Raw genomic sequence first — 25,010 nt, forward strand, 5'->3', positions numbered from 1 at the left:
TCAGCAAGCTCTGGGACTATCAGGGTAAGCAGAAATAGGCACGCGCCCTGACTTCCCAGCTCTGCCTTGGACAGAGAGCTCTAGGTATTAGGCAAATAAGTACAGCTGACCCTTGAACAACAGGAGTTTGAACTGCGGGGGGCTACTTAACATGCAAAGTTTTTTCAATAAATACCTGTAGTGCTTTCCATCTGCAGGTGGAAGTTTGCAGATGCAGAGGGCAGGCTGTGTGCATTTATCTACCCATTCTATAAAGGAGACTTGAGCATCAGTAGATGTGGGCGTCTGTGGGGCTCCTGAAACCAATCTCCCACAGATACTGAGGGACCTCAAATTTTGAGGGAGTCAAAAGTTATACGTGGTTTTCTTACTGCCAGAGGAGGGGGCAGTGCGAAGGGGTAGAGGGTGTGTCAAGTTGTTCAAGGGTCAACTGTATACCAATCGATGTAAAATATAACCGTAGTAAATACTCAAAGGTAAAGGGGACAAGAATCTAGTCAGGGAAGTGTTCCCTGAAGAAATAATGGTAAACTAGAAAAAAAGGAGGGAAGTACATTCCATGAAGAGCATATTCCTTTACAACCACAGACACCAGCATAAGAGGGAATAATAGCCAACAGAGGTGTCCGGAGCAGAAAGAATGGAAGGCAGGTAGCTTGCCCGTTGATTTATTAAGGGCCTGACAGGCAGGGGCTAGTGGAGCAGGGAGCCAAGGGATACCATTAGAAAAATCTGGCGGTGCACTAGCTTAGAAGATTCACATTTCACAAAAATGAATGTCACCATCGTATAGAGAACAGACTGGACGGGAGCAAGAACAAATGTGAGGCAGCAGCTCAGTGGTCCAGATGAGACACAGGGATGGACTGGATGGGGGCTGTAAGTACAGTGATGCAGAGTCGTGGAGGGATTTGGAAGTAGCAATCCCATGGGCAAAATAAATGTCGGACATGGGGACATAAGGAAGAAGTTGGATTTCTGGCTCAAGAACTGGGTTGACAGCAGTGTCCTTCTGAGACAGGGAGAACTGGAAAGAGAACCATTTGAGGAGGAAAGTTTTGACTTGTAAGACTTGAATTAGAATCGCCTTACAGGCATACATATTTCTACTTTAGTAAATCACCCATATGTAGATTCTTGCCATGCCCTTTTGATACACTGACTTGTCAACTCTTAATTAAATTATTGGGGTGATACTGGTTAATAAAATTATATAGCTTTCAAGTGTACAATTCTATAATACATCATCTGTATACTGCATTGTGTATTCACACCCAATGTCAAATCTCCTTCTGTCACCATATATTTGACCCCGAAAGATCTGAAATTAACTTGGTAGCCCTGACTAAAATAACGAGTTCATCCACCAAATCACTGCTCAGTAAAATCTGACATAAAGGGTGATGCTAGGAAGAGGACTTTTCATAAAGGCCAAACACGGTGGCACTGCCGATCCAGGTTTACCAAGATAGATAATGGTGTCCTCTTTATAGCTGCATAAAATGAAGGGGGGAAGCCCAGAGTTAATAATGCTAAAGTTAAGTCACCGTTGTGTTTTGTCTATACTTGCCTTGGTAGTTTTGACTTTGTTGCCACTGCTACAGGACCAACCTGAGTAATCTGGCAGCACTTTACAATCCTCTCCTTCCAAACACGGATGCATGTGACACCACCATTTCTGAATCACGATAGACGCTGGAAAACAAAGATGAAATAATGTTTGTGACACTGCTCCTTCCTCCAAATGTGGACAACATAAAGCTCAATACAGATGAGTCCACGGACTTCAAAGATTGCTAATAAGAATTATTTTAGGGCCAGCCGAGTGGCACGATGGTTAAGAACTGGCTTGGGATGCCAGAGGGCCCCGGTTCGGATCCCACATATAAGAGCCAGTGACACTGCCCTCCACAGCTAAGATGCTGAACAACAGCTCAACCTGGAGCTGGGATGCCGTGAGTCGCTGGAGATGGTGTAGACTGCAGCCCCTGTGGCAGTGGGTTGCCATGGGCTACTGTATATAGCCAGCAGCCAGCGTAAGCGGCAAGCAGCCGCAGTGAGCGGCTGTCCAGAAGCCGGCGACTGATCTGCCTCGCCTGGGAAGAGTGCAATGATGGTGCCAACTTAGGCCAGTGAGGCAACGTCCTCCACAACTAGACTGAAGAACAAAACGACAGCAGCTTGTCTGTTCCCCTACCCCCAATTCCCCAGCACTGTTCCCATCCCAATTCCCCAATAAAAAAAATAAAAAAATAAAAAAGAACTTTTTTACCATGTGTAAATTTAAAAATTCTAATTAGCCATACACCCTACAAAATAAAATGTTTTATTTGTTTTTTACAGTTGACTGACTATAACATAGTTAGTGTGATCTCAAGCTTCAAGGTAACCCTGACTTGATTTGAATTTGGCTGTATTACTTTTTTTACAAATGACCTAGGACAAGTTATTTAACTCTTCTCAGCCTCAGATTCTTCATCTGTAAAATGGGAATAAAAATAGAAGCTCACCACAAGATGTCGAGAATAGAGCTAATCTGTGTGAAAGTCTCACCTGACTTTGGGCCAGTCACTATGTTCACAGGAAACGGTAGTTGTTATTGTGGTCATCATCTTTGCTTGTAGGCTGTATGTCAATAGTGCAAAGTTGTTATATGCTTCATGCTTTTTGTTGTCAATAGCAGAGACTAAAAGCAGTAAACATTTCCGTGATACATTGTACTCATCTCTCCAGCCATTCCAGCAAGGGGTGAGAAATTTGAAATCAATTACTAGGTACAAAGTGAAGATGGGCAGTCCTGACATCCCCTCAGGTGCCTACATTCTAGATGAGTTAGCTCACCTGTGAATTAGCTTCCCTCCTTACCTCATCATACCTGCAGCAGTCTGCCAAGAAAATGATTTGTGTTTTAAGCCCATGAAGCAGAAACAAGCACCCCAGCTATCTGGGTTTGAAGGCAGAAGAAGAGAAGTAAAGGAGACACCATCAATTTGGCTGGTTATTCCCACTGATTCAGAGGACGAAAAGGATTGTGACTGACTCTTAAAGGTGAGCTCAGCCAATAAGTTGGTACAGGACAGAGCACTGGGGGGGGCGGCGCTGAGAGGATGGGTAAGGAGGAAATGGGGAGTAGCTTAGCCCTGTTTTTCTTCTTGAATCAGCAACACTTTGATAGAAAATATCGCTCAACGGATTTGATTTGAACTACTATTGCCTCAGAAGTCTGAAACTCAAGTTCAAGCAAAATTTTATCAATTCTACTAATTGCCTTCACTGCATTTTCTAATTTCAATCTCACTGCAACCCTGAGGTTAAAAATTATTTTCTTGCATCTCATAGAAAAGAGAAAACCAAGGCCCAGGGACACTGTGTGGCCTGCAGGACGTCACATAGTTTGAAAACAGTCAGGCAGCATTTGGATGGAGGCAGTCCAATGCTGGAGCTCGTGCTCTCACCGTTAAGTACATGCCCCCTCCCTCCCACCAGAGCTCTCTAGTAGAAACAATTCCTTGTATAGAATCAGCGGCAAAAGTAAGTAACACAGCAAGTCAGTGCATTCGAAATTCTTCTCCTGCCAGGCAAATGCAGTGTGGCAGGATGAGGGCACCGGATGGTTTCATTATCAGCTGAAGCAGCCACACATTGTGTCCACCCTGATGCACAAAAGCGGCCACTGTTCTGATTCTGGCCAAATACTGAGCTACTATCCTATTCGTCCCATCAGAACCAATAGTACCTGAAGAGGGCAGATTTGTGAGCCAGGATAGCCATTTGCTATTTAAATGAGAAGGTGTCAACACTGAGAAAGGAATGTAGCCAAATGGGTTATTTATTTTGTCAGAGACTGCAACTGGACTTGAGTGGATGGACACACTGGGGCGAAGCCTGAGAAAGTTAATATGCTTTTCAGCCCCAAATATCGTAACAATCTCACCTTAAAACTAGATGGAGTTTTGTCACTTTCAAAAAATTTTTACCTACTGTTCCTCTTTTGATTGCCCAAACAACCTTCAGAAGCAACAGGGGAAGCAAATGGTTCTGGAAATAAACACCAGAACTTTCCATAATGAGAGCAGAGGTATTAGAATATAGATTTTAATGCTCTGTAGCCATCTGTCTTCTTACCATGCCACAATTTACAAAATAGTTTAGAGTAAGACGTGCTACCCAGCATCTGACCACATTCACAGTGCTGACCAGTCATTCATTATTTCCTGAATACCTTGGGTTGGTCCCAAGTGGATATAAAGATAAATAAGAGATGGTTCCCAACCCTCAATTGAAAATACCATCTGCAGGACTGGAAAAGTTATATAAATGTTGACAGAGCTTAGTTATATTTATACAGAGTTAAAGCTGAATTTAAACTACTTTTTTTTTATATCTTCAAAACTGTTCCCTAGACACTTTCTTTTACTCAACAGGGGGAACTATCTACTCTTGAGAGGTAGCAGAGCTACATGGATGCGACAAAAGAAGCCTTGACAGGTGGTTAGCGATATGTCCAAGTGAAGGCAGGCCAAGCAGTGGGCTAGTGAGTGGCCAGCAGACCCAGGTGGCTGAAGGGAGGTGTCAGCAAGGAAACACTGGATGCTCAGCTGAGGAGGTGGGCTAGGAAGGGTGCTCGGGGCCAACTTAAGATTAGACTTGATTCTCTAAGCAGTAGGGAGCCATGAGAGGCTTCTGAGCAGAGCAGTGCAGTGAGCCAGGGGAACCTGTGCAGTTAGGAGTGTTAGCCTGGCAGGGGCTGTAAAAGAGTGGGGGACAGAAGGGAGTCTGAAAGAGACCAATCAAGGAGTGAGAAATCTGGGGATAAATTCGCTACAGAGGAAATACAACAAATCAGGTTATCTCAACTTCACAGCAGAGAAATATCAGTACTTCCTTACTGGACTCATGGGGCTCCAAGAAAATTCTGATGCCAAGGAGCTTGAGGGGGAAAACAAATGATGGATTCAGGCATTTGTCTCAGAAAAATATACAATTCTTACATACAGAAAAGATTATTTACCTAGTATTTTGCTTAAGGATTTAAATTTAATTTATTTAAATAAATAAAAGAAGGAAACATATACAATCAAGCTCTAGTGAAATTATTTACCATTTTTCTTTAATTTAATTGAAAAATATGGAGTGATTTTTCTAAAGACAGATTCACAATAGGCTCCTTAAAATAACAAGCTGCCCTGGGATTTAAACTATTTCTATTTGCAAATAAAATCACTTTCATATCTTACAGAAGAATATGTTGAGTGAGGTGCCCCTATAATTATTTCATCCATGATAGAGTTTCATTGTGAAAAGCTTAACAGCAAAAGCTCTTTTAGAAAACACAGACATAATAAGAGCTACCATAGTACCAAAAATAAAAGTTTCATATTCCTTTATGAGTTAAAGATTGAGTAAGGAACTCACAGCTAAGGTGAGAACCAACCAAGTGTTGGAGCTGGCAGTGAATACGGTGATTAAAGAGCCTGGAAGGTGAAGCTTCCAGTGCATACTGAGCCCTACTAGAGCTGAGACAAAGGACCCAGCAGCAGGATTCTATTAAAATAACTCAGGAGAACATCTGCCCACTTAACTGAGCTTGTCTCCACAGGAAAATAAGCTTGTGGGAGGCATATTGTTTATTTTTTTTTTTACAAAATACTATAATATACTTTAAATGAGAAAGTGTCTTGTCACTTCTATTTTTGAAATAAACTTCTTTAAAAAGCCTCATGCCTTCCTAACTTATGAAAACACTAAATCTCCCTATCTTCAAGATGCCAACCTGTAATAAATTTCTATTGTAGTTTTATGCAGAAAGGGAGAAAAGAAAGACAGTGAAGCCCTGGATTTGTGGTAGTGACTAGTACTTTCTATAATGTTGTAGCTGAAAATGTAATGTGGCTAATTAGCTATTTTGCTTTTGGTGCACTTTCTTTTTTTTTTAAAGCCAGCAAGCAGGATTTTGTTTTCTCTATGCTTTGTGCCTTTTTCTTTCCCTCTTCACTTTCTTTTTCTTTTCTTTTTTTTTTTAAGATTTTATTGGGGAGTTGGGGAAGGGGAACAGACAAGATGCTGTCCTTTGGTTCTTCAGTCTAGTTGTGGAGGACGTCGCTTCACTGGTCCATGTTGGTATTATCATTGCGCTCTTCCCAGGTGAGGCAGATCAGTCGCCGGCCACTGGACGGCCGCTCATGGCAGCTCTTGGCAGCTCACGCCGGCTTCCAGCCACCCCCAGTAGCTTATGGAACCCACTGCAGCTTCACTGCAGCCTACGCTGTCACCAGCGACTCACGGCAGCCCAGCTCCAGGTTGAGCTGTTGTTCACCATCTTAGCTGTAGAGGGCGCAGCATCACTGGCCCTAATGTGGGATCCGAACCGGGGCCCTGCTGCTCAGAGCTGATGTCCCAAGCTAACTCTTAACCAACACGCCACTCGGCTGGCCCACTTTTAGTGCATTTTCTTTACTCACTGTTGTATAAAATAGATTGAGGGGGTTTTTTTGTTTGTCTGTTTTATCCCTATCCCTTATACCAAATAAATATCATCCCATTAAATAAAACACAATATGTATTTCTACAGCTATTTAAATAAGCCCACCTTTGAATAAGACTAACAACGAACAGGGTCACTTCTCACCAGTTGGTCTGTCATTTGTTGACGTAGATTAGGTGTATTTACAGAGTGAATGTTTTTCTAAAGAAAAATGTATTTTTACACTGACACTATGGCCCAAAAGATTAAGAAAACATCTTTCTAAAATATATATCATCTAGAAAATGGGAACGGCCACCAGAAAATGCTCTGGAATTTTAATGTATTTTATCTTTAGCTATTTTGCTCTAATCATTCTTATTTCAAGACACCCACCGTGTTCTTTAAAATGTAAGCCATTTATTAATTTTTAAGATCACTAGGTAGAAAGCCTATAAATTTATATTTTTTGTTTTTCAAGAAAAGAAGTCATTCCAACCTGACCCAGATAACACACATACAAGCAGTAGTTAGAGCATCGTGACTTTTCTTAAGGAATGTTTTACTTGTTCTCACAGTCCACAAATATTGGGTCGTCGGAAAAGTCATGACACATTTTTGCAACGAAAAACATAGAAAAATATGTCATGACTTTTCCGACAACCCAACAAAACAGTACTGTTATTTCCACAAGGTACACTGCATACTGGTTAAGGCTGTGGACAAATATGCATAGACTGATCTTTTGGATTGAGTTTTGTCCTCTTAGCTAAATGCCATCTGACACAGTGCATACACCTGCAGTGGGGACCTCTAAGGCAGGATTCCTTGACCTGGGCACTATTGACATTTGGGGCAAGATGTTTCCTTATAATGGGAGTCTATCCTGTGCATTGAAAGATATTTAGCAGCATGTCTGGCCTCTACACTCTAGATGACAGTAGCATCCTCTACCCCAATGTAACAACCAAAAGTGTCTCTAGACATTGTCAAATGTACCTAAGGGGCAAAATCAACCCTGCTTGAAAAACACTGATTTATGGTTATGTAGATGTACTCAGCCCAAAATGAGAAACTGAGCTAGTTCATCAGATCTCATTAAAGCTTTGGCTTGTGAAAATAATCGTAATCCACAGTAAACACCAGGACACCACTATTCTACTCCCTTCCTCCATTCCCCTACTGTGGGCAATTCCACAAGTCTAAAGTCTGCATATTCTCTCATTCTCTCTCTCTCTCATACACACACACACACACACACACACACACACACACACACACATATATCCTGGCTAATCCTGGACTAGGTATGAAACCTATGCTGACATGATGACCTGTCAAATTCAGGGATCACGTTTTTCCTTCTCAGAAGTTTTAGGGTATTTTATATGAATTTTGTTCATAGCACTTCATCCCCTTTCTTACTGGCATACTCTGCTTCATCCTGTCTCCTAGAATACAAATTCCCAGAAGGCAGGAATTAAATCCTAAAATTTGATGTCATCTAAGGCCTCTAAAATCAAAGGCTCTGTTTCTACCATTTCCCAGCCAGACTGAACTACTTCCGGTTCCCAGGTTTGCCCCACTCATTCTCATATGCTTTATGCTGCGCTCTCCCTACTTCCCTCCTACCTGATAAACTCATCCCCATTGCTTCTCACGGGGTACCACCCCTGACCTCTTCTCTGCTCTCCCTGGAGACCTTCATTTACTAAAGTTTGTCTGTCTTTCTTAGTAAACTGCAGGTTCCTTGAAAGCAGGACCTCAATCTAATTATCATCCTACTCTTAGCATCTAGGACATGACAGGTACAAAGGTGCTAAATTAAAACTTAAGAAATGAACCAATATGCCAAGTACACATCCTTCCAACTCCCAAAGTGCTTTTGCAAAGTACACCTTGCTGTCACTCACCTGACCACCACTGAGAAAACTGCTTCATCTTTAAGCAGCACAGAAAACACTGAGCAGGAAAATCTTGTGATATCACATCTTTAAGACAGGGCCTTTGTCTCATCATACAGTCCATAAAGCCATGACAGTTGTCTGTGGCACGAACTGTAACTCTCATCCTTAACTAAGTGAATTCTGACATATGAGAAAAGAAATTCGGGTATCATCAAAAGAAAAAAAAAAAGCCTTAAAAAGTAACTGCCTCCCATTCCTAAGTTTTTGTCTTATTAATCTTTTTTTTTTAATCTGATGTTTAGAAAACATTTACTTTGACAAAATAAATCAAGCTTCATTGTACTACACATTTATCTCATTTTATCATAAGACCATTCAGCAGCATCTCTATAGAGCTGTATTTTGATAAATGTGCAGAATATACTTCCCACCAAAAAAAACAGCCTCTTTATGTCAGTAGAAGATTCAAAAGGTAAAATGCTTACCAGCTAAACAGTTGTCTGTTTTAGGACCCAAGTAACCATAGCCTCAAATAATTCTCCATCCCTTCTTCCAAATCCCAAATGTGTATTAAACACACATTTCAATAATTCAAGGGGACTCATAAGTTAATTATAACAAAAAATCTTGATAAAGGAAAAAAGCTAATTTTTCTTCCTGCTTAATAAAAGCTCTGTTTTTATGGAAAAGCAATGAAAACACCAGATAAGTATCTGTGGTGTTGATTAACGAAAATGTAAAAGGAGCTTCCAACTTCTACGCCAACATGAATCAGTGCCCTGCTCCAACATCTCCTCGCTTTTGTTTTAATTTAAATGTAAATTCAAGTGAATTTTATATTTTAGATCTCCTCTATTCTTATTGACAAATAAGATAAGAGGAACATATCAGCAGAGATTAGGTCTTCCCATGAGCCAATTAGCAGCATGAAACTGCATAATTATTATAGGATAAAGATTGATCAGGTAAACCTAAAAAGCCCTAATGAAAACATATTCAGATAAAGACTAGAAGATCAGGGGGATGTGAAAACAGACAGACACGGTGTGATAAAAAAATATGGTGAATGTTTAAATTAAAAAAAATTCTTACAATAAAAGACATATTGCCATTAATCCCTCTCAAAATACTTTCCCTCACTTCAAACACACTTATCCAATCTTTCTTGCCACTTTTTGAAGCAGTTCCGGAAGTCCTCTTTCATGAATGTCTTTACTTTATCCTCCATCATGACAACGCTCCATGTCACACATCTCTTCTGGTATATGGCAATTTCTGTCAAATAAAAACATTACGCTGTGTCCTCATCCACCTTATTCACTGGATCTGGCACCGTGCCACTCACTTCTGGCTCTTCCCCAAAGTCAAAATGACCATGAAAGGAAAACACTTTTTGTTTTTTAAAGATTTTATTGGGGAATTCGGGGAGGGGAACAGCGTTGGGGAATCGGGGAAGGGGAACAGACAAGTTACTGTCCTTTTTGTTCTTCAGTCTAGTTATGGAGGATGTCGCTTCACTGGCCCATGTTGGTGTTATCATTGCGCTCTTCCCAGGTGATGCAGTCACTCGCTGGTCATTGGATGGCTGCTCACAGCAGCTCATGCTGGCTGCCAGCCATTCACAGTAGCTCACGGCAGCCCACTGCAGGCCAGTGCAGCCTACACCATTGCCAGCGGTAGCCCAGCCCCAGATTGAGTTGTTGTTCACCATCTTAGCTGTAGAGGGTGCAGCGTCACTGCGCCCTCATGTGGGATCCAAACTGGGGCCATGCTGCTCAGAGCTGGCATCCCAAGCCAACTCTTAGCCAACGTGCCTCTTGGCCGGCCCGAAAGGAAAACATTTTGAATCGATTCAGGACATCAAGGCAGCCACAACAGCACAAATAAAGACACTCACTAAAGAGGACTTCCAGAACTGCTTCAGAAAGTGGCAAGAATGATGGGATGAGTGTGTTCAAAGTGAGGGGGAGTAATTTGAGGGGGGTTAATGGCAATGTGTCTTTTTACTGTACTATTTTTTATTTAAACATTCACTGTATTTTGTGATCACACTTTGTAATATCCTAACTAAAGCCTAAATGACAACTTCCTATACCTCCTCAGTGAGTTTGATCCAATAAACATTTATTGAACATCAATTGTTTGCCAGACAATGCTAGGTGCAGGGGTCACAAACATGAAAACAAACTCACAATCTCATTTTTCAGAGTCTGGGTATTCTCCACAAATGCTACTCTGAAGTTATATATTTACATAAAGCTTATTCTAAACTGTCCAATAGACACTTCTAGTTACAAGTCCCCATTTAAACTTAAATTTGCACTAGTCACATCTCAAATGTTCAGTTCAAACTAGTCACATTTCAAATGCTCAACAGCTACATGTGGTTAGTCACTACCAATCATACTGGACACACATGCATCATTACATATAGCTGTAGAACAATACAGAAATAACATTTGCATCATCACAGAAAGTTCTGCTGTATAGACTGCTCAGATACCAAACATCTGGTCTCCATCACTTATTTATTCTATGACACTATGAAAATCATTTAGTTAGCCTGTGAGTCTGTTGGTTTTCCATAGACACAACCAAATGCCCTTCAGTAGAGGAAAGGCTAAATAAATTATGGCCTATCCATTCAATGGAATACTTTAGAACAATTAAAAAAACAAGTTAGAGCGATGTGTATTAGATCACAACATAATATTGATAGGAATAAAGCAGGTAGGATTAAGAAATACCCAATGTGATACCATTTGCATATAGTTCACATTTATATTGAATCTATCACATTTTCTACAGACCTATCTTAAATACACAAATATATAGAAAAATATATTGACCAAACAGATAAATATAGTTACCCCTAGGATGGTGGCCAAAGGGATTTTGCCCAAATACAAAACAAGCTTAGGGCAGGGTATTAATATTTCCTTTACTAAGATAAAGATGCTAATAATAGTATTTGCCACACTAGCCATACTTTCCAGGTACCCTAAAAGTACCTTGAGTATTGTAAAACATGATTTAGATATATAAGACTGTATCCAAAGATTCTAGGCTAGACAGAGAGCATTTTTATAGTTTATGTCATGATTCTTAAGTTTCTGTAGAAGTTTCAAAATGTACAGAGGCAAGCAAACATAGTTGTTACATTTCAAAAACAATCTGTGATTAGGAAAGATGAATCAATTCTCTGCTGTGTTGAAACTCATTCATTCACCAGCCAATGAGGGGAGATGAAAATAAGAGACCCAGTTCCTGTCTTCAAGCAACTACAGGCTAACGGGAAGGCACACGTTCAATAAGTTTTTACAACAAATTGGGATGCATGTCATGAACTAGACGTCGGAGGAGATACAAGAACATATAGGAGATTTGAAAGGAAAGTAGGAATTAAACAGACAAAATGTGTGGCGGGGAAGAGGGCAATGATTCAAGTAAAGGATACTGATAGGTGAAGTGAAGAGATGAAAGGGACTGGAAAGGACCTCAGGTGGGGTGGGGTGGAGTAGATGGAAGAGAAAAGTGAAACAGAGTCACATGATGCAAGGCTTTATAAACCATGGTGGAGACTTTGGATTTTCTTTTAAAGGTAGAAGTCACTGACGTGCGGTTTCAAGAGTGAGAGTGACATAATCAGTTCTGTTTTTATAGAAGCATCTTTCTTGCTACAGGGTGGAAAAGTAGGAGTAATAAGCTCAGCAAGACATAATGTTGTCCCCCAGACTATGGAGGTAACACTGGGTAGATATAAGTGGACTGAGTTCAGAGACAACAAGAAGACAGAAGGGTATGATCTGAATTCAACTGATGGAGAAAATAAATACAATAAGCTATCCCAGGGTACCCTATACCCCCAGGGTATATGAAGTTAGCAAATTTCTTTTAAATGCTTCTTTTAATATTAAAGATATTCATCTTTTTTACAGGTACACAATCCTTTACCTATAATCCCTAAATCCAAAAAGCTCTGAAAATGAAAAGGATTTCTGTACGATGACAGCAAAACCTGACTTGAATTAACATAAGGTTCTTCATCCTGCCTTATCCCATTCTACATGAATATTCACATATCTCACTGTAGAAATATTAATATTTGTGATTATGGGGTGCAACTGTTGAAGACATATGAGTAATTTTTGTTAGGTAATAGATGGGATATGCATTACGTTACCTTGACAAAATCTGACAACATCTGAATTCAGCAACACATTTGGCCCCCAAGGTTTCTGATAAGGAATTGTAGATAGGAAATTAAATTCTCCACTTTCACTTTCCAGCTTCAAAGGTGGCTGAGATCATGCCATATCACAACCCCATTGATGATCATACAGCCCATTAATGTGTGAATGTGTGTGTGTGTTTGTTGGGTAGCAAAGGTGGGCTGTGGGTAAGTCAGCTATTGTTTTTGATAGTGCAGTAAGATCTGGAGTTAAGAGAGAGAGAGAGAGAGAGAAAGAGAGAGAGAGAGAGTGTGTGTGTGTGTGTGTGTGTGTGTGTATACACGTGTGTGTGTGTGTGTTAACTTTCACCTTTAGACATGCATCAGGTAAGACTGGAAGTGTTCATTTTATTTTCAGGGAGGTTTTATGCCACCACAGAGAAACTGCTACAAGGCTTAACCTCATATACCTGTTCTCCTGGGGACTAATACTTGTTTCTAACAAGGTGTCTGCGGGAAGAAGCCAGGAACATCAAAAGGAATCAATCTCAGGCCTCCACGTACAACCATCAACATTCACTAGGTTTTTTTAACCACTGGCATAGAACTCTGCTAGAAGATTTGGAGACAACAAATGAATGATACATGATCCCCAACTATTCTCAGAGAAGTTGCTTCAAAGAAGATGTTTTATAAATGTTTGCTAAATAAACTATAAATTAAGAGAATATTTGTCTATAACATTAAACATGAAATGAGAAAACCAGGCTGAGTTTAGAGTTTGAGAGCAGGAAGAAGTGTCTAAGGAAGCAACTGCTTTGGTGGTGAGATCTAGAGAGACAGTTGGGCCAGAAGAAATCAAAGCACATCTTCCTGGTTGTCTGGTAATGGAACTCCCCATTGGTATCTCTCTCTCTTTTTTTTAAATTTTTTAATTAGTTTCAGGTATACAAAACAATGTAATAGACATTTACATACCTCATTAAGTGATAACCCCCTCCCCCAATCTACTACCCCTTCGACATTGTATATATCTAATACAATTCCATTGACTCTATTCCCTATGCTGTACTCCACATCCCATGACATATATATATATAATTATAGTTGACATTCAATATTATTCAACTTCAGCTTCAGGTGTACACTGCAGTGTCAGGCATCTCACAGTCTATGAAGTAGTGTCCCTAATGAGTCCAGTGCTCATCTGGCACCCTCTATAATCTTTACAACATTATTGATTATATTCCTCAAACTATCTTTCATATCCTGTGGCAATATTGTGATACTAATTTGTACTTTCTAATCCCTTTACCTTCTCCTTCTCTTAAGAGACATCATTAATAATTTACCTTACTCATCACGAAATTGGTGGAGTTGTATTTATGGTTATTTTCGGAATGACACTGACCTAGAAGCAAACTAGTTTTCTTGGCATCACAAAGACAGTAAAGTTGGAAGATCCTTGGTAGTTTCATATTAGAGAAACTGACCAGAAAGGTCTTACCTTCCACACAAGAAGGCTGAGCCCGAGTTGTGCCAGCAACCTGTCCCGGAAAGCAAGAACACTTGACTGTTTGTGATCGCTCTTCTATGCGGTTCTTATTACAGCACCTGTGCACAGCAACCACTTCACAGGTTCCCTGTTTGATTTGGTGGTGACCTGGTAGGGAATAGGGGAGAAAAACAGACCCAGTGCTGTGAGGAGAAAATGATGTCACCAAGAACATGAATGATGTCATGACTATATTTTCCTATTTCCTGTGCTATGCTTACGAATCTTTGTAACTTTTTATTTTGTTATAATTTCAAATTTATATAAAGGTGTCAAGAGGAGGGAGGTGGGGTCAAGATGGCAGAATAGACATATCCAAGGCTCCCCTCCTCCCCAAAACACACCCAAACTACAACTAAATATAAAGCAACTATCTCCAAGAACAACCTGACTTGTAGAACAGATTCTCTATAACTGAGAATATAAAGAAAAAGCCACATTGAGATGGGTTAAGGGGCAGCAGAGAGGCCTTCCACAATGTGAAGGAAATATCACAAACCCTGGAAGCCCCCGGAAACAGCGAGGCATCCGAGACCCATCTCGGGCTCCCCAGTCTAGGGGACCTGTGCCAGGAAGAGGACCCCCATAACATCAGGTTGCAAGAACTAGCAAACTGAGGGGCTATGGGAAAGCAAGAATCATCCCTTAAAGGGCCGGTGCACAAACTCACTAACTCTGAGTCAAAGCACAGAGACAGCAGTCTGAAAGGCACCTGAGTCATACATGAAAGAGATATATTGATGAATTTTAGGGAATCTGTGGGGGGATTAGTCAGGGCTCTCTCTGGGAATGGAGGCACTAGCTGAAATATTCTTCCCTTATTTGCTTTGTTTGCTCTACTTCTATCTAGCCAGCTAGCACTGGCAGGCACCAGGTCTGACACCTTTTATTAAGCTGCTAACCCTTCCACCCACCCAGCATTCCCCTGAGGACCTACAAAGCCCAGTCACCTTCCAAAGTGGCATCCCAGCAACCAGGGGTGCCCAGTGGGCCCCCCACCAGCACTGGGCTGATGGCCCTGACAGGCTTCCAAAGAAGCACCCCATGCCACAACACCTGGTGGGTGGCATGATAACACCCCCAATGTGGGGCTGAGGGGCCAGACCACATACACCAACATACCCATTATAGTAGAGACCAGGCCTTACAGCCAGCCAGGCCAGGGGCCAGCCTGACCCACCAGTGTGCCCACAGTAGTCCAGACCTGTCCTCACAGACAAATAGGCTGGGGGCCAGCCCCACCCAACCACATAACCTCAACAGTCATAGTTCAGCCACAACAGGAGCGTACACACAGCCCACACAAGACACCTTCTACATAAGACCACTCTTCCAATACTGTGAGATATAGCTGATCTACCAGAAACAGAGTCATAGACCAAATCAGGAGACAGGAGAATATTTTTCTAATTGAAAAACAAGACAAAAACCCCAGGAAAAGAACTAAATGAAATGGACATAAGCAGTCTACCAGATAAAGAGTTCAAAGTAATGGTCATAAGGGTGCTCACCAAACTCACAAGAAGTATGGAAGAACACAGTGAGAACTTCAACAAAGAGATAAAAAATATTTCTATAAATCAGAACTAAAGAATACAATAAATGAAATGAAAAATACACTAGAGAAAATCAATAGCAGGTTAGATGATGCATAAGAACAGATCAGCAACATGGAAGACAATATAGTGAAAATGAGCAAAGAAAAAAAATGTAAACAAAATTTTTTTGTTCAAAGGAATTTTAATACCAAAAATAGAAAGAAACATAATTTCAAGATGAAAGAAAGGAATTCAAATGGAATGAATTTAACTTTATGAAAGGACTCACTACATTGTTCTTGTTTTCCTCATTTCTGAGAAAACAATGGTGCATATTTCATCACGCACCAGCATGGACCAGCAGTGATCTCATTTCCAGGCCAACCAGACCTGATTAGGTTATTTTCCTTCTTGACGGGAAACTCTTCGCCCATGGGCTGTATGCCCCCCACACCAATATACTCTTCCACACATCCTGCCTGGAAAACTTCGACTCCTTCTTCAAAGTCAGCATGTAAAAATAAAGTGGTACCCAAACCAGAGGCAATCTTTCTCTTCACTTAGTTTACTTATTGGGGTACTTCCTGTTTGCTAGTAATACCCTACTGGAGTTGTTTGTACATAGGCCACAATTAGCAGCATCTCCTCAGCTTTGTAGAAAAGGGGCTTGCAAGTAAATAGTGGGCATCCAATAAAAGCATGCTGTATTAAGCGGTCAAATTGACTCTGCCTTTAGATATGCCATTCCCACTCTCAGGAACACCTATTTTATAAATTACCACAAACGAAGTGGTTTAAAACAACATGTATTCATAACCTTACAGTTCCGTAGGTAAAGAGTCTGACACATGTCTCACTGGGCAAGACTGTAGTCCTACTTGGGGGCTCTAAGGGAGATTCTGTTTCATTGTTTTGTTTTTTCCAGTTTGTAGAGACCACCTGAATTTCTTGGCTCATAGCCCATTTCCTCCATCTTTAAAGCCAGCAATGTTACATCTGTCTGACCACAGTCACATCTCTCTCTGACTCTGACCTGAGTCATAACAGATTCTCTGATTTTAAGGACACATGTGATTAGCTTGAGCCCACTTGGATAATCTAGGATAATCTCTTCATCTCACGGTCCTTAATTTAATCACACCTGCAAAGTTTTACCATGTAAGTAATGTACAGTAGTCCTCCCTTACACAGTTTTGCTTTCTGCTGTTTTACTTACTCACAGTCAACCAAGGTCTGAAAATATTAATAAAAAATTCCAGAAGTAAACAATTCTTAAGTTTTAAACTTCATACCATTCTGAATAGCATGATGAAATCTCACACCATCCAGCTCCATCCCACTTGGAACCTGAATTATCCCTTTGTCCAATGTTTCTACACTGTATATGCTCCTTGCCCATTAGTCACTTAGGAGCTGTCTCCGGTTATCAGATCCACTGTCATAGTAGCACAGTGCTTGTGTTCAAGGAACCCTTATTTTACTGAATATTGGCCCCAAAGTGCAAAAGTGGTGATGGTGCCAATTCAGATATGCCAAAGAGAAGCTGCAAGATGTTTCTTTTAAGTGAAAAGGTATGTAAGTATAGAAAAAAACATAGTATGTATAAAGTTTCATACTATCCATGATTTCAGACATCAACTGGGGGTCTTGGAACACGTCCCCCGTGGATAAGTGGGGGACTACTGTATTCACAGGTTCTGAGGATTAGGCTGTGGGCATCTTTGGGGCCCATCATTCTGCCTAGTATACTCATCCTTACTGTTTATCAATCCACAGTCCTCCCTCTTTATTCATGATTTGAAACTTGCTCAAGATCACAAAAATAACAAATGATAGAATCAGGATTTGAACCCAGGTCTATGTGGACATAAAGCTCCTTCCAATTCTTTTGTGATTAAAAAAAATAGCAATGGCAAAACATCTGCCATGTTCAGTGGATGGCTGCCATGTAGAGTGGATGATGAGGAAGTGAAAATGTCTAACTATTATGTTGCTTTGTACACCTGAAATAAATAAATAAATAAATAAATAAATAAATAAATAAATAAATATTTTTAAAAAAACGTTTTAGGCAGCTTTCAATTTTTTTAATATTTTTTTTGTAAGTTTCAGGTGTACAAAACAATGCAATAGTTATACTTTCCACCCCTCACAGTGAAAATGCCCCTCCCACAATCCACCGCCCCCCCCATATCATACATATCTATTACAATTCCATTGACTCCACTCCCCACACTATACTCCACATCCAGTGACTATATATATAATAAAATTATAGTTGACATACAATATTATTCAATATCAGCTTCAGGTATACAGTGCAGTGGTCAAGCCTCTACACCATCCATGAAGTGGTCTCCCTAACAAGACATGTGTCTGTCTGACACCCTAAAAAATATTTACAATGTTAGTAATTATATTCTCCCAACTGCCTTTCATATCCCCATGGCAATATTGTAGTTACCAATTTATGCTGTCTAATCCCTTCCACTTCTCCCTCACCCCCACCCCCTCCCATCTAGCAACCATCAGTTTTTCCTCTATATCTCTGAGACTATTTCTGTTTACTTTGCTCATTTATTCAATTATTTAGATTCCACATATAAGTTGAGACCCTATGGTATTTGTCTTTCTCCGACTGACTTATTTCACTTAACATAATGTTCTCTAGGTCCACCCATATCATCGCAAATGATAAGATTTCATTATTCTTTATAGCTGAGTAACACTCCATTGTATAAATGTACCACAGTTTCTTAATCCAGTCGTCTACCAATGGGCATTTCAGTTGTTTCCAAGTCTTGGCTATTGTAAATAGCACTGCAATAAACATAGGGTTGCATATATTTTTTCGAATTAGCGTCTTGGGTTTTTCTGGATAGATATGTAAGAGTGGAATTGCTAGGTCATACGGTAGTTCCATTTCCAGTTTTTTGAGATACCTCCATACTGATTTCCATAATGACTGAACCAATCTGCAGTCCTACCAACAGTACACCAGGGTTCCCTTTTCTCCACAGCCTCGCCAGCACTTGTTGTTTGTTGATTTATTGATGATAGCCATTCTGACCAGAGTGAGGTGGTATCTCATTGTGGTTTTTATTTGCATTTCTCTAATGATTAGTGAGGTTGAACATTTTTTCACATGCCTGTTGGCCATCTGTATGTCCTCTTTAGAGAAATGTCTTCATATCCTCTGCCCATTTTTTAATTGGGTTGTTTGTTTTTTTGGTGTTGAGTTGAATGAGTGTTTTATAAATTTTGGATACTAATCCCTTATCAGAGATATCATGGGCAAATATCTTCTTCCATTCAGTAGGCTGCCTTTTTGTTTTATTGATAGTTTCCTTTGCTGTGAAAAAACTTTTATGTTTGATGTAATCCCATATGTTTATTTTTTCTTTTATTTCCCTTGCCGAGGGGATATATCAGTAAAAATATTACTCAGGGTAATGTCTGTAAAATTTACTCCCTATATCTTCTTCTAGGACTTTTATGGTTTCAGGTCTTACATTTAAGTCTTTAATTCATTTTGAATTTGTTCTCATATGCGGCATAAGTAAGTAGTCCAGTTTCATTTTTTTGCATATGTCAGTCTAATTTTCCCAGCACCATTTACTAAATAGGCTATCTTTACTCCAATGTAAATTCTTGCTTCCATTATCATAGATTAAATGACCACATATGAATGTATTTATTTCTGGACTCTCTATTCTGTTCCATTGGTCTATGTGTTTGTTTTTATGCCACTACCATACTGTTTTGATTACTATAGTCTTGTAGCATGATTTGATGTCGAGTAGCGAGATACCTCCCACATTGCTCTTATTTCTCAAGAATGCCGTGGCTTTCTGGGGTCTTTTATGGTTCCATATAAATTTTAGGATTATATGTTCTATTTCTGAGAAAAATGTCATTGGTAGTTTGATAGGAATTGTGTTGAATCTATATATTGCCTTAGGTAGTATTGACATTTTAAGTATATTCTTCCTATCCATGAACATGGTATGTATTTCCATTTATTTGTATCTTCTTTGATTTCCCTCTTCAGTGTCTTATAATTTTCTGAGTACAGGTCTTTTACTTCTTTGGTTAAATTTATTCCTAGGTATTTTAGTGTTTTTGAAGTAATTGTAAATGGGATTGATTTCCTGATTTCTTCTTCTGATAATTTATTATTGGTGTATACAAATGCAACTGATTTCTGAATGTTAATTTTGTATCCTGCCACCTTACTAAATTCATTTATCAGTTCTAACAGTTTTATAGTGGAGTCTTTGGGATTCTCTATATACAATATCATGTCATCTGCATATAATGACAATTATACCTCCTCCTTTCCAATTTGGATGCCTTTTATTTCCTGATTGCTGTGGCTAGAACTTCCAGAACTATGTTGAATAGAAGTGGTGCAAGTGGGCAGGCTTGTCTTGTTCCTGATCTTGAGGGGAATGCTTTTAGCCTTTCCCCATTGAGTAAAAAATTTTTTAAAATGAGGAGAGTTTAAGGGACTTCTGGAACAACCTCAGGTATGCTAACATTTGCATAATAGGGTTCCAGAAAGAGAAGAGAAAGACAAAAGGACAGAAAATCTACTCAAAGAAATAATGGATGAGTACTTCTCTAACCTGGCAAAGGAAACAGACATCCAAGTCCAGGTAGCACATGGAACATCCTTCAGGAGAGATCACATGTTAGTCCACAAGACACATCTCAATTAATTTAAGAATAAAATCATATCAGGTATCTTCTCAGGTCACAATGGTATGAAACTAGTAACCAATTACAAGAAGAAAACTGGAAAATAACCCACAAACACATGGAGGCTAAACAACATGCAATTTAGGTTAACGTAATCAATAGGTTAACAAGTAAATCACAGAGGAAATAAAAAAATATCTGGAGGCAAATGAAAATGGAAACAAAACATTCCAAAATCTATGGGACACAATAAAAGCAGTTCTAAGATTGAAGTTCAAAGCAATTGAAGCCAACCTCAAAAAATGAGAAAAATCTCAAATAATCAATCTAACTTTACACTGAAAGAAACTAGTGGAAAAAAAGAAAAAAACAAAGCCAAAATTATTAGAAGGAAAACATAATAAAGATCAGAGCAAAAACAAATTAATAAAGACAAAATAATAGAAAGGATCAATGGAACTCAGAGCTTGTTTTTGAAAAGATAAACAAAATTGATAAACTTTTAGCCAGATTCATAAAGAAAAAGAGAGAAGGGGCTTAAATAAATAAAATGGGAAATCAAAGAAGGCAAGTTTCAACTAACAACACAGAAATACAAGGAATCAAAAGAGATTACTACAAACAATTATACTGTCACTATTTGCAGATGCTAAGATTCTATATATAGAAAACCCTAAGACTCCACCAAAACTATTAGAACTAATAAATGAATTTAGTGAAGTTGCAGGATACAAAAATAATATACAGAAATTGGTTGTGCTTATGTACACTAATAACAAACCATCAGAAAGAGCAACAAGAAAAAAATATCCCATTTTCAACTGCATCAAAAATAATAAAAAAATTTTATTATAAATAAAAATTAAAAATAAATAAATAAATAAGTAAATAAACTAGGAATAAATTTAACCAAGGAGGTAAAAGACGTGTACTCTGAAAACTGTAAGGCTCTGATGAAAGAAATTGAAGACAACACAAATAAATGGCAGACTATGCCATGCTTATTGAAAGAATCATTATTGGCAAATTTCCATACTACCTACAGCAATCCACAGAACCAATGCAGTCCCTATTAGAATACCAATGGCATTATTCTCACAACGAGAACAAATAATCCTAGAATTCATATGGATCACAAAAGACCTCAAATAGCCAAAGCAATCTTGTAAAAGTAAAACAAAGTTGGAGGTGTCATACTCACTGATTTCAAACTATACTACAAAGCTATAGCAACTAAAACAGTATGATATTGACACAAAAGCTGACATGTAGATCAATAGAACAGAATACAGAACTCAGAAAAAAACCCCATGCCTATATGGTCAACTAACCTATGACAAAGGAGGCAAGAATATAAAACAGGATAAAGACAGTCTCTTCAATAAATGGTGTTGGAAAAACTAGACAGCTACATGCAAAATAATGACACTGGATCCTTTCTTACACCATATACAAGAATGATATCAAAATGAATTCAAGACCTAAATATAAGCCTGAAAGCATAAAACTCCTAGAAGAAAACAGTGGTAAACTCTTTGACATCGGTCTTGGCAGTATTTTTGTGGATACATCTCCCCTGGCAAGGACAACAAAAAATAAACAAGTGGGATGACATCAAACTAAAAACCATTTGCACATCAAAGGAAACCATCAACAAAATGAAACAGCAACCCATTGAATGGGAGAAGATATTTGCAAATGACACATCCAACAAAGGGTTAATATTCAAAATGCATAAAGAACTCATACAACTCAACATCAAAAACCAATCTGATTTAAAAATGGACAGAGGATCTGAATAGACATTCTTCCAAAGAAGAGAAACAGATGGCCAATAGGCATATGAAAAAATGCTCAACATCATTAATCAAGGGAAATGCAAATCAAAACCACAATAATATATATCATCTCGCACCTGTCAGATTGTCTATTATAAAAAATAACAAATAACAAATGTTGGTGAGGATATGGAGAAAAGGGAACCCTCATGCACTGTTGATGGAATTGCAAGTTTGTACAGCCACTATGGAAAACAGTACAGAGATTCCTCAAAAAACTAAAAATAGAACTACCTTATGACTCAGCAATTCCACTTCTGGGTAGCTATCCAAAAAAAACAAAAATATTAATTCAAAAAGATATATGCAGCCTATGTTCACTGCAGCATTATTTACAATAGCCAAGGTATGGAAGCAACCTCAGTGTTCAAAGATAGATGAATGGAAAGAGACGTGGTGTGTGTGTGTGTGTGTGTGTGTGTGTGTGTGTGTGTGTGTGTCTGTGTGTGTGTGTGAGAACAATGGACTATTACTCAGCCATAAAAAAAGAATGAAATCTTGCTATTTGCATCAACATGGATGGACCTAGAAGGTATTAAAATAAGTGAAATAATCAGAGAAAGACAAATATCATATGATCTCACATGTGGAATCTAAAAACAAAAAAAAAACCAAAATAATCAAACAAACAAAACAGAAACAGACTCATAGATACAGAGAACAAACTGACAGTTGACAGGGGGAAAGGGGGTGGAAGGAAGAGTGAGAAAGATGAAGGGGAGGTAAAAGTACAAATTTCCTGTTATAAAATCAGTAAGTCACAGGAATGTAATATACAGCATAGGGAATGTAGTCAATAATACTATAACAACCTTGTAGGTAGGGTTTCAGATGTTTACTAATTGTCGTGATCACTTCATTAGGAATATAAATGTTGAAGAACCATGTTGTATGCCTGAAACTAATGTAATATTGTATATTAACTATATTTTAATCTTTCAAAATGTGAAAGAATCAACAGTGAGGAAGTTGATACTTCAGTGATCATTCCACTGTGTATTTTTCAGGCTTGTTTGATTTTTTTTTATAGTGCATATGTTTTGTTTTTCATATAAAAACAATAAAACTATCTTTGAACATTTTTTAAAAGGCATCAGGAACAGTAAAAAATCTTCTATGAACCGGTAGAAAGAAATTCGACCCCAAGGCATTCAACCCATGGGTATGTTATTTACATGGCACAGAAATTTTTGCAGGTGTAATTATGATTACTAATTGATTTTAAGAAGGGGAAGTTGGTATTAAGCTAAGTAAAACACATCAGAGAAAGACAAATACCATATGGTTTCACCTGTATGTGGAATCTAAAAAACAGAAGAAATAAATAAAACAGAAACAAACTCAGAGATACAGAGAACAAATTTGGTGGTCACTAGCTAGGAGGCAGTTGGGGGGCTGGGTGAAAACAGTGAAGGGATTAAGAAGTACAATTGCCAGTTATAAAAACAGTTGCAGAGATGTAAAATACAGCATAGGGAATATAGTCAATAATATAATAAGTATGTATGGTGCTAGGTAGGTGCTAGACTTATCAGGGTGATCAATTTGCAAAGTATATAAATGTCTAATCATTATGTTGTACACTAGAAACTAACATAATGCATATAATATTGTATGTCAACTGTAATTGAAAAATAATGTTTTAAATGGATAAAGAACTTGAATAGACATTTCTCCAAAGATGATATACAAATGGCCAACAAGCATTAGTGATGCTCAGCATCACTAATCACCAGAGAAATGCAAGTCAAAACCACAATAAGATATTACCTCACACTCATTAGGATGGCTACTATTTTTTAAAAATCAGAAAATAACAAGTGTTGAAGATGTGGAAAAATTGGAACCCTCATTCACTCTTCGTGGGATTGTAAAATGGTGCAACCACTGTGGAAAACAGCATAGAGTTTCCTCAAAAAATTAAAAATAGAACTACCATGTAATCGCAGCAATCCTACTTGTGTGTGTGTGTGTGTGTGTGTGTGTGTGTGTGTGTGTATATATATATATATATATATATATATATATGCACAAAAGAATTGAAATCAGGGTCAAAGATATTTGCACACCTATATTCATAACAGCAGTAGTTGGGGTAGCCAAGAGGTGGAAGCAACCCACATATCCATCAACAGATGAATAGGTAAACAGAATGTGATCTATAGATACAGTGGAATGTTATTCAACCTTAAAGATGAAGGAAGTCCTGTCAAATGCTACACAACATGGATGAACCTTGAGGACACTGCTAAATGAAATTAAGCCAATCACAAAAACAAGCAAATACTACATGATTCCACTTATATGAGGTATCTAAAGTAGTCAAACCATAAAAACAATAAGTAAAATGGTGGCTACTAGGGACTTGGGGGAGGAAGGGAAGGGGAGTTGTTCTTCAGTGGGTAGAGTTCCGACTTTGTAATATGAAGAGGTTCTGGTGATCTATTCCACATCAATGTGAATATACTTAACAATACCGAATGGTGCACGGCTACGAGCGTAACTTTTGTGGTTTAAAAAATACACACACACACACACACACACACACACACACACACACACACACACACATTTTAAGCAGAGACCACTTGGAGCTGGGAAACAAATTTAGGGAAAAAAGGGAAATGATCCTGGGTTATCCAGGTGGGGCTACTGTGATCACAAACTCTCAGCAGTAAAGAAATGAAGCAGAACAGCAAGTCAGAGAAATTGAAAGCATAAGAAGGACTCAAAGCACCACTGAAGGCTTGAAGGAAGCGGCCAAAATCAAGGAAAAGGAGGCCTGAGTTCTCCAATCACAGGGAACTGAATTCTGCCACCAAACTGAACACACTTGG

The 25,010-nt window shown here is 38.8% G+C and overlaps 1 protein-coding gene across 2 annotated transcripts in view; it reads right to left on the reverse strand.

The window, feature by feature from the left end:
• Nucleotides 1-25,010, reverse strand: part of TAFA4 (TAFA chemokine like family member 4) — a 197,149-nt gene that overhangs the window by 8,979 nt on the left and 163,160 nt on the right. For both annotated transcript variants that reach the window (XM_019661060.1, XM_019661059.1), the window contains 2 exons: nt 14,049-14,204; nt 1,571-1,695 (listed from right to left, as the gene is read on the reverse strand). In XM_019661060.1, coding sequence (XP_019516605.1) covers nt 1,571-1,695; nt 14,049-14,204 — 281 coding nt within the window. The remainder of the gene's footprint in view (nt 1-1,570; nt 1,696-14,048; nt 14,205-25,010) is intronic.

This window comes from Hipposideros armiger, unplaced genomic scaffold (assembly GCF_001890085.2).
Source record: "Hipposideros armiger isolate ML-2016 unplaced genomic scaffold, ASM189008v1 scaffold_334, whole genome shotgun sequence".
Taxonomy (NCBI): Eukaryota; Metazoa; Chordata; class Mammalia; order Chiroptera; family Hipposideridae; genus Hipposideros; species Hipposideros armiger.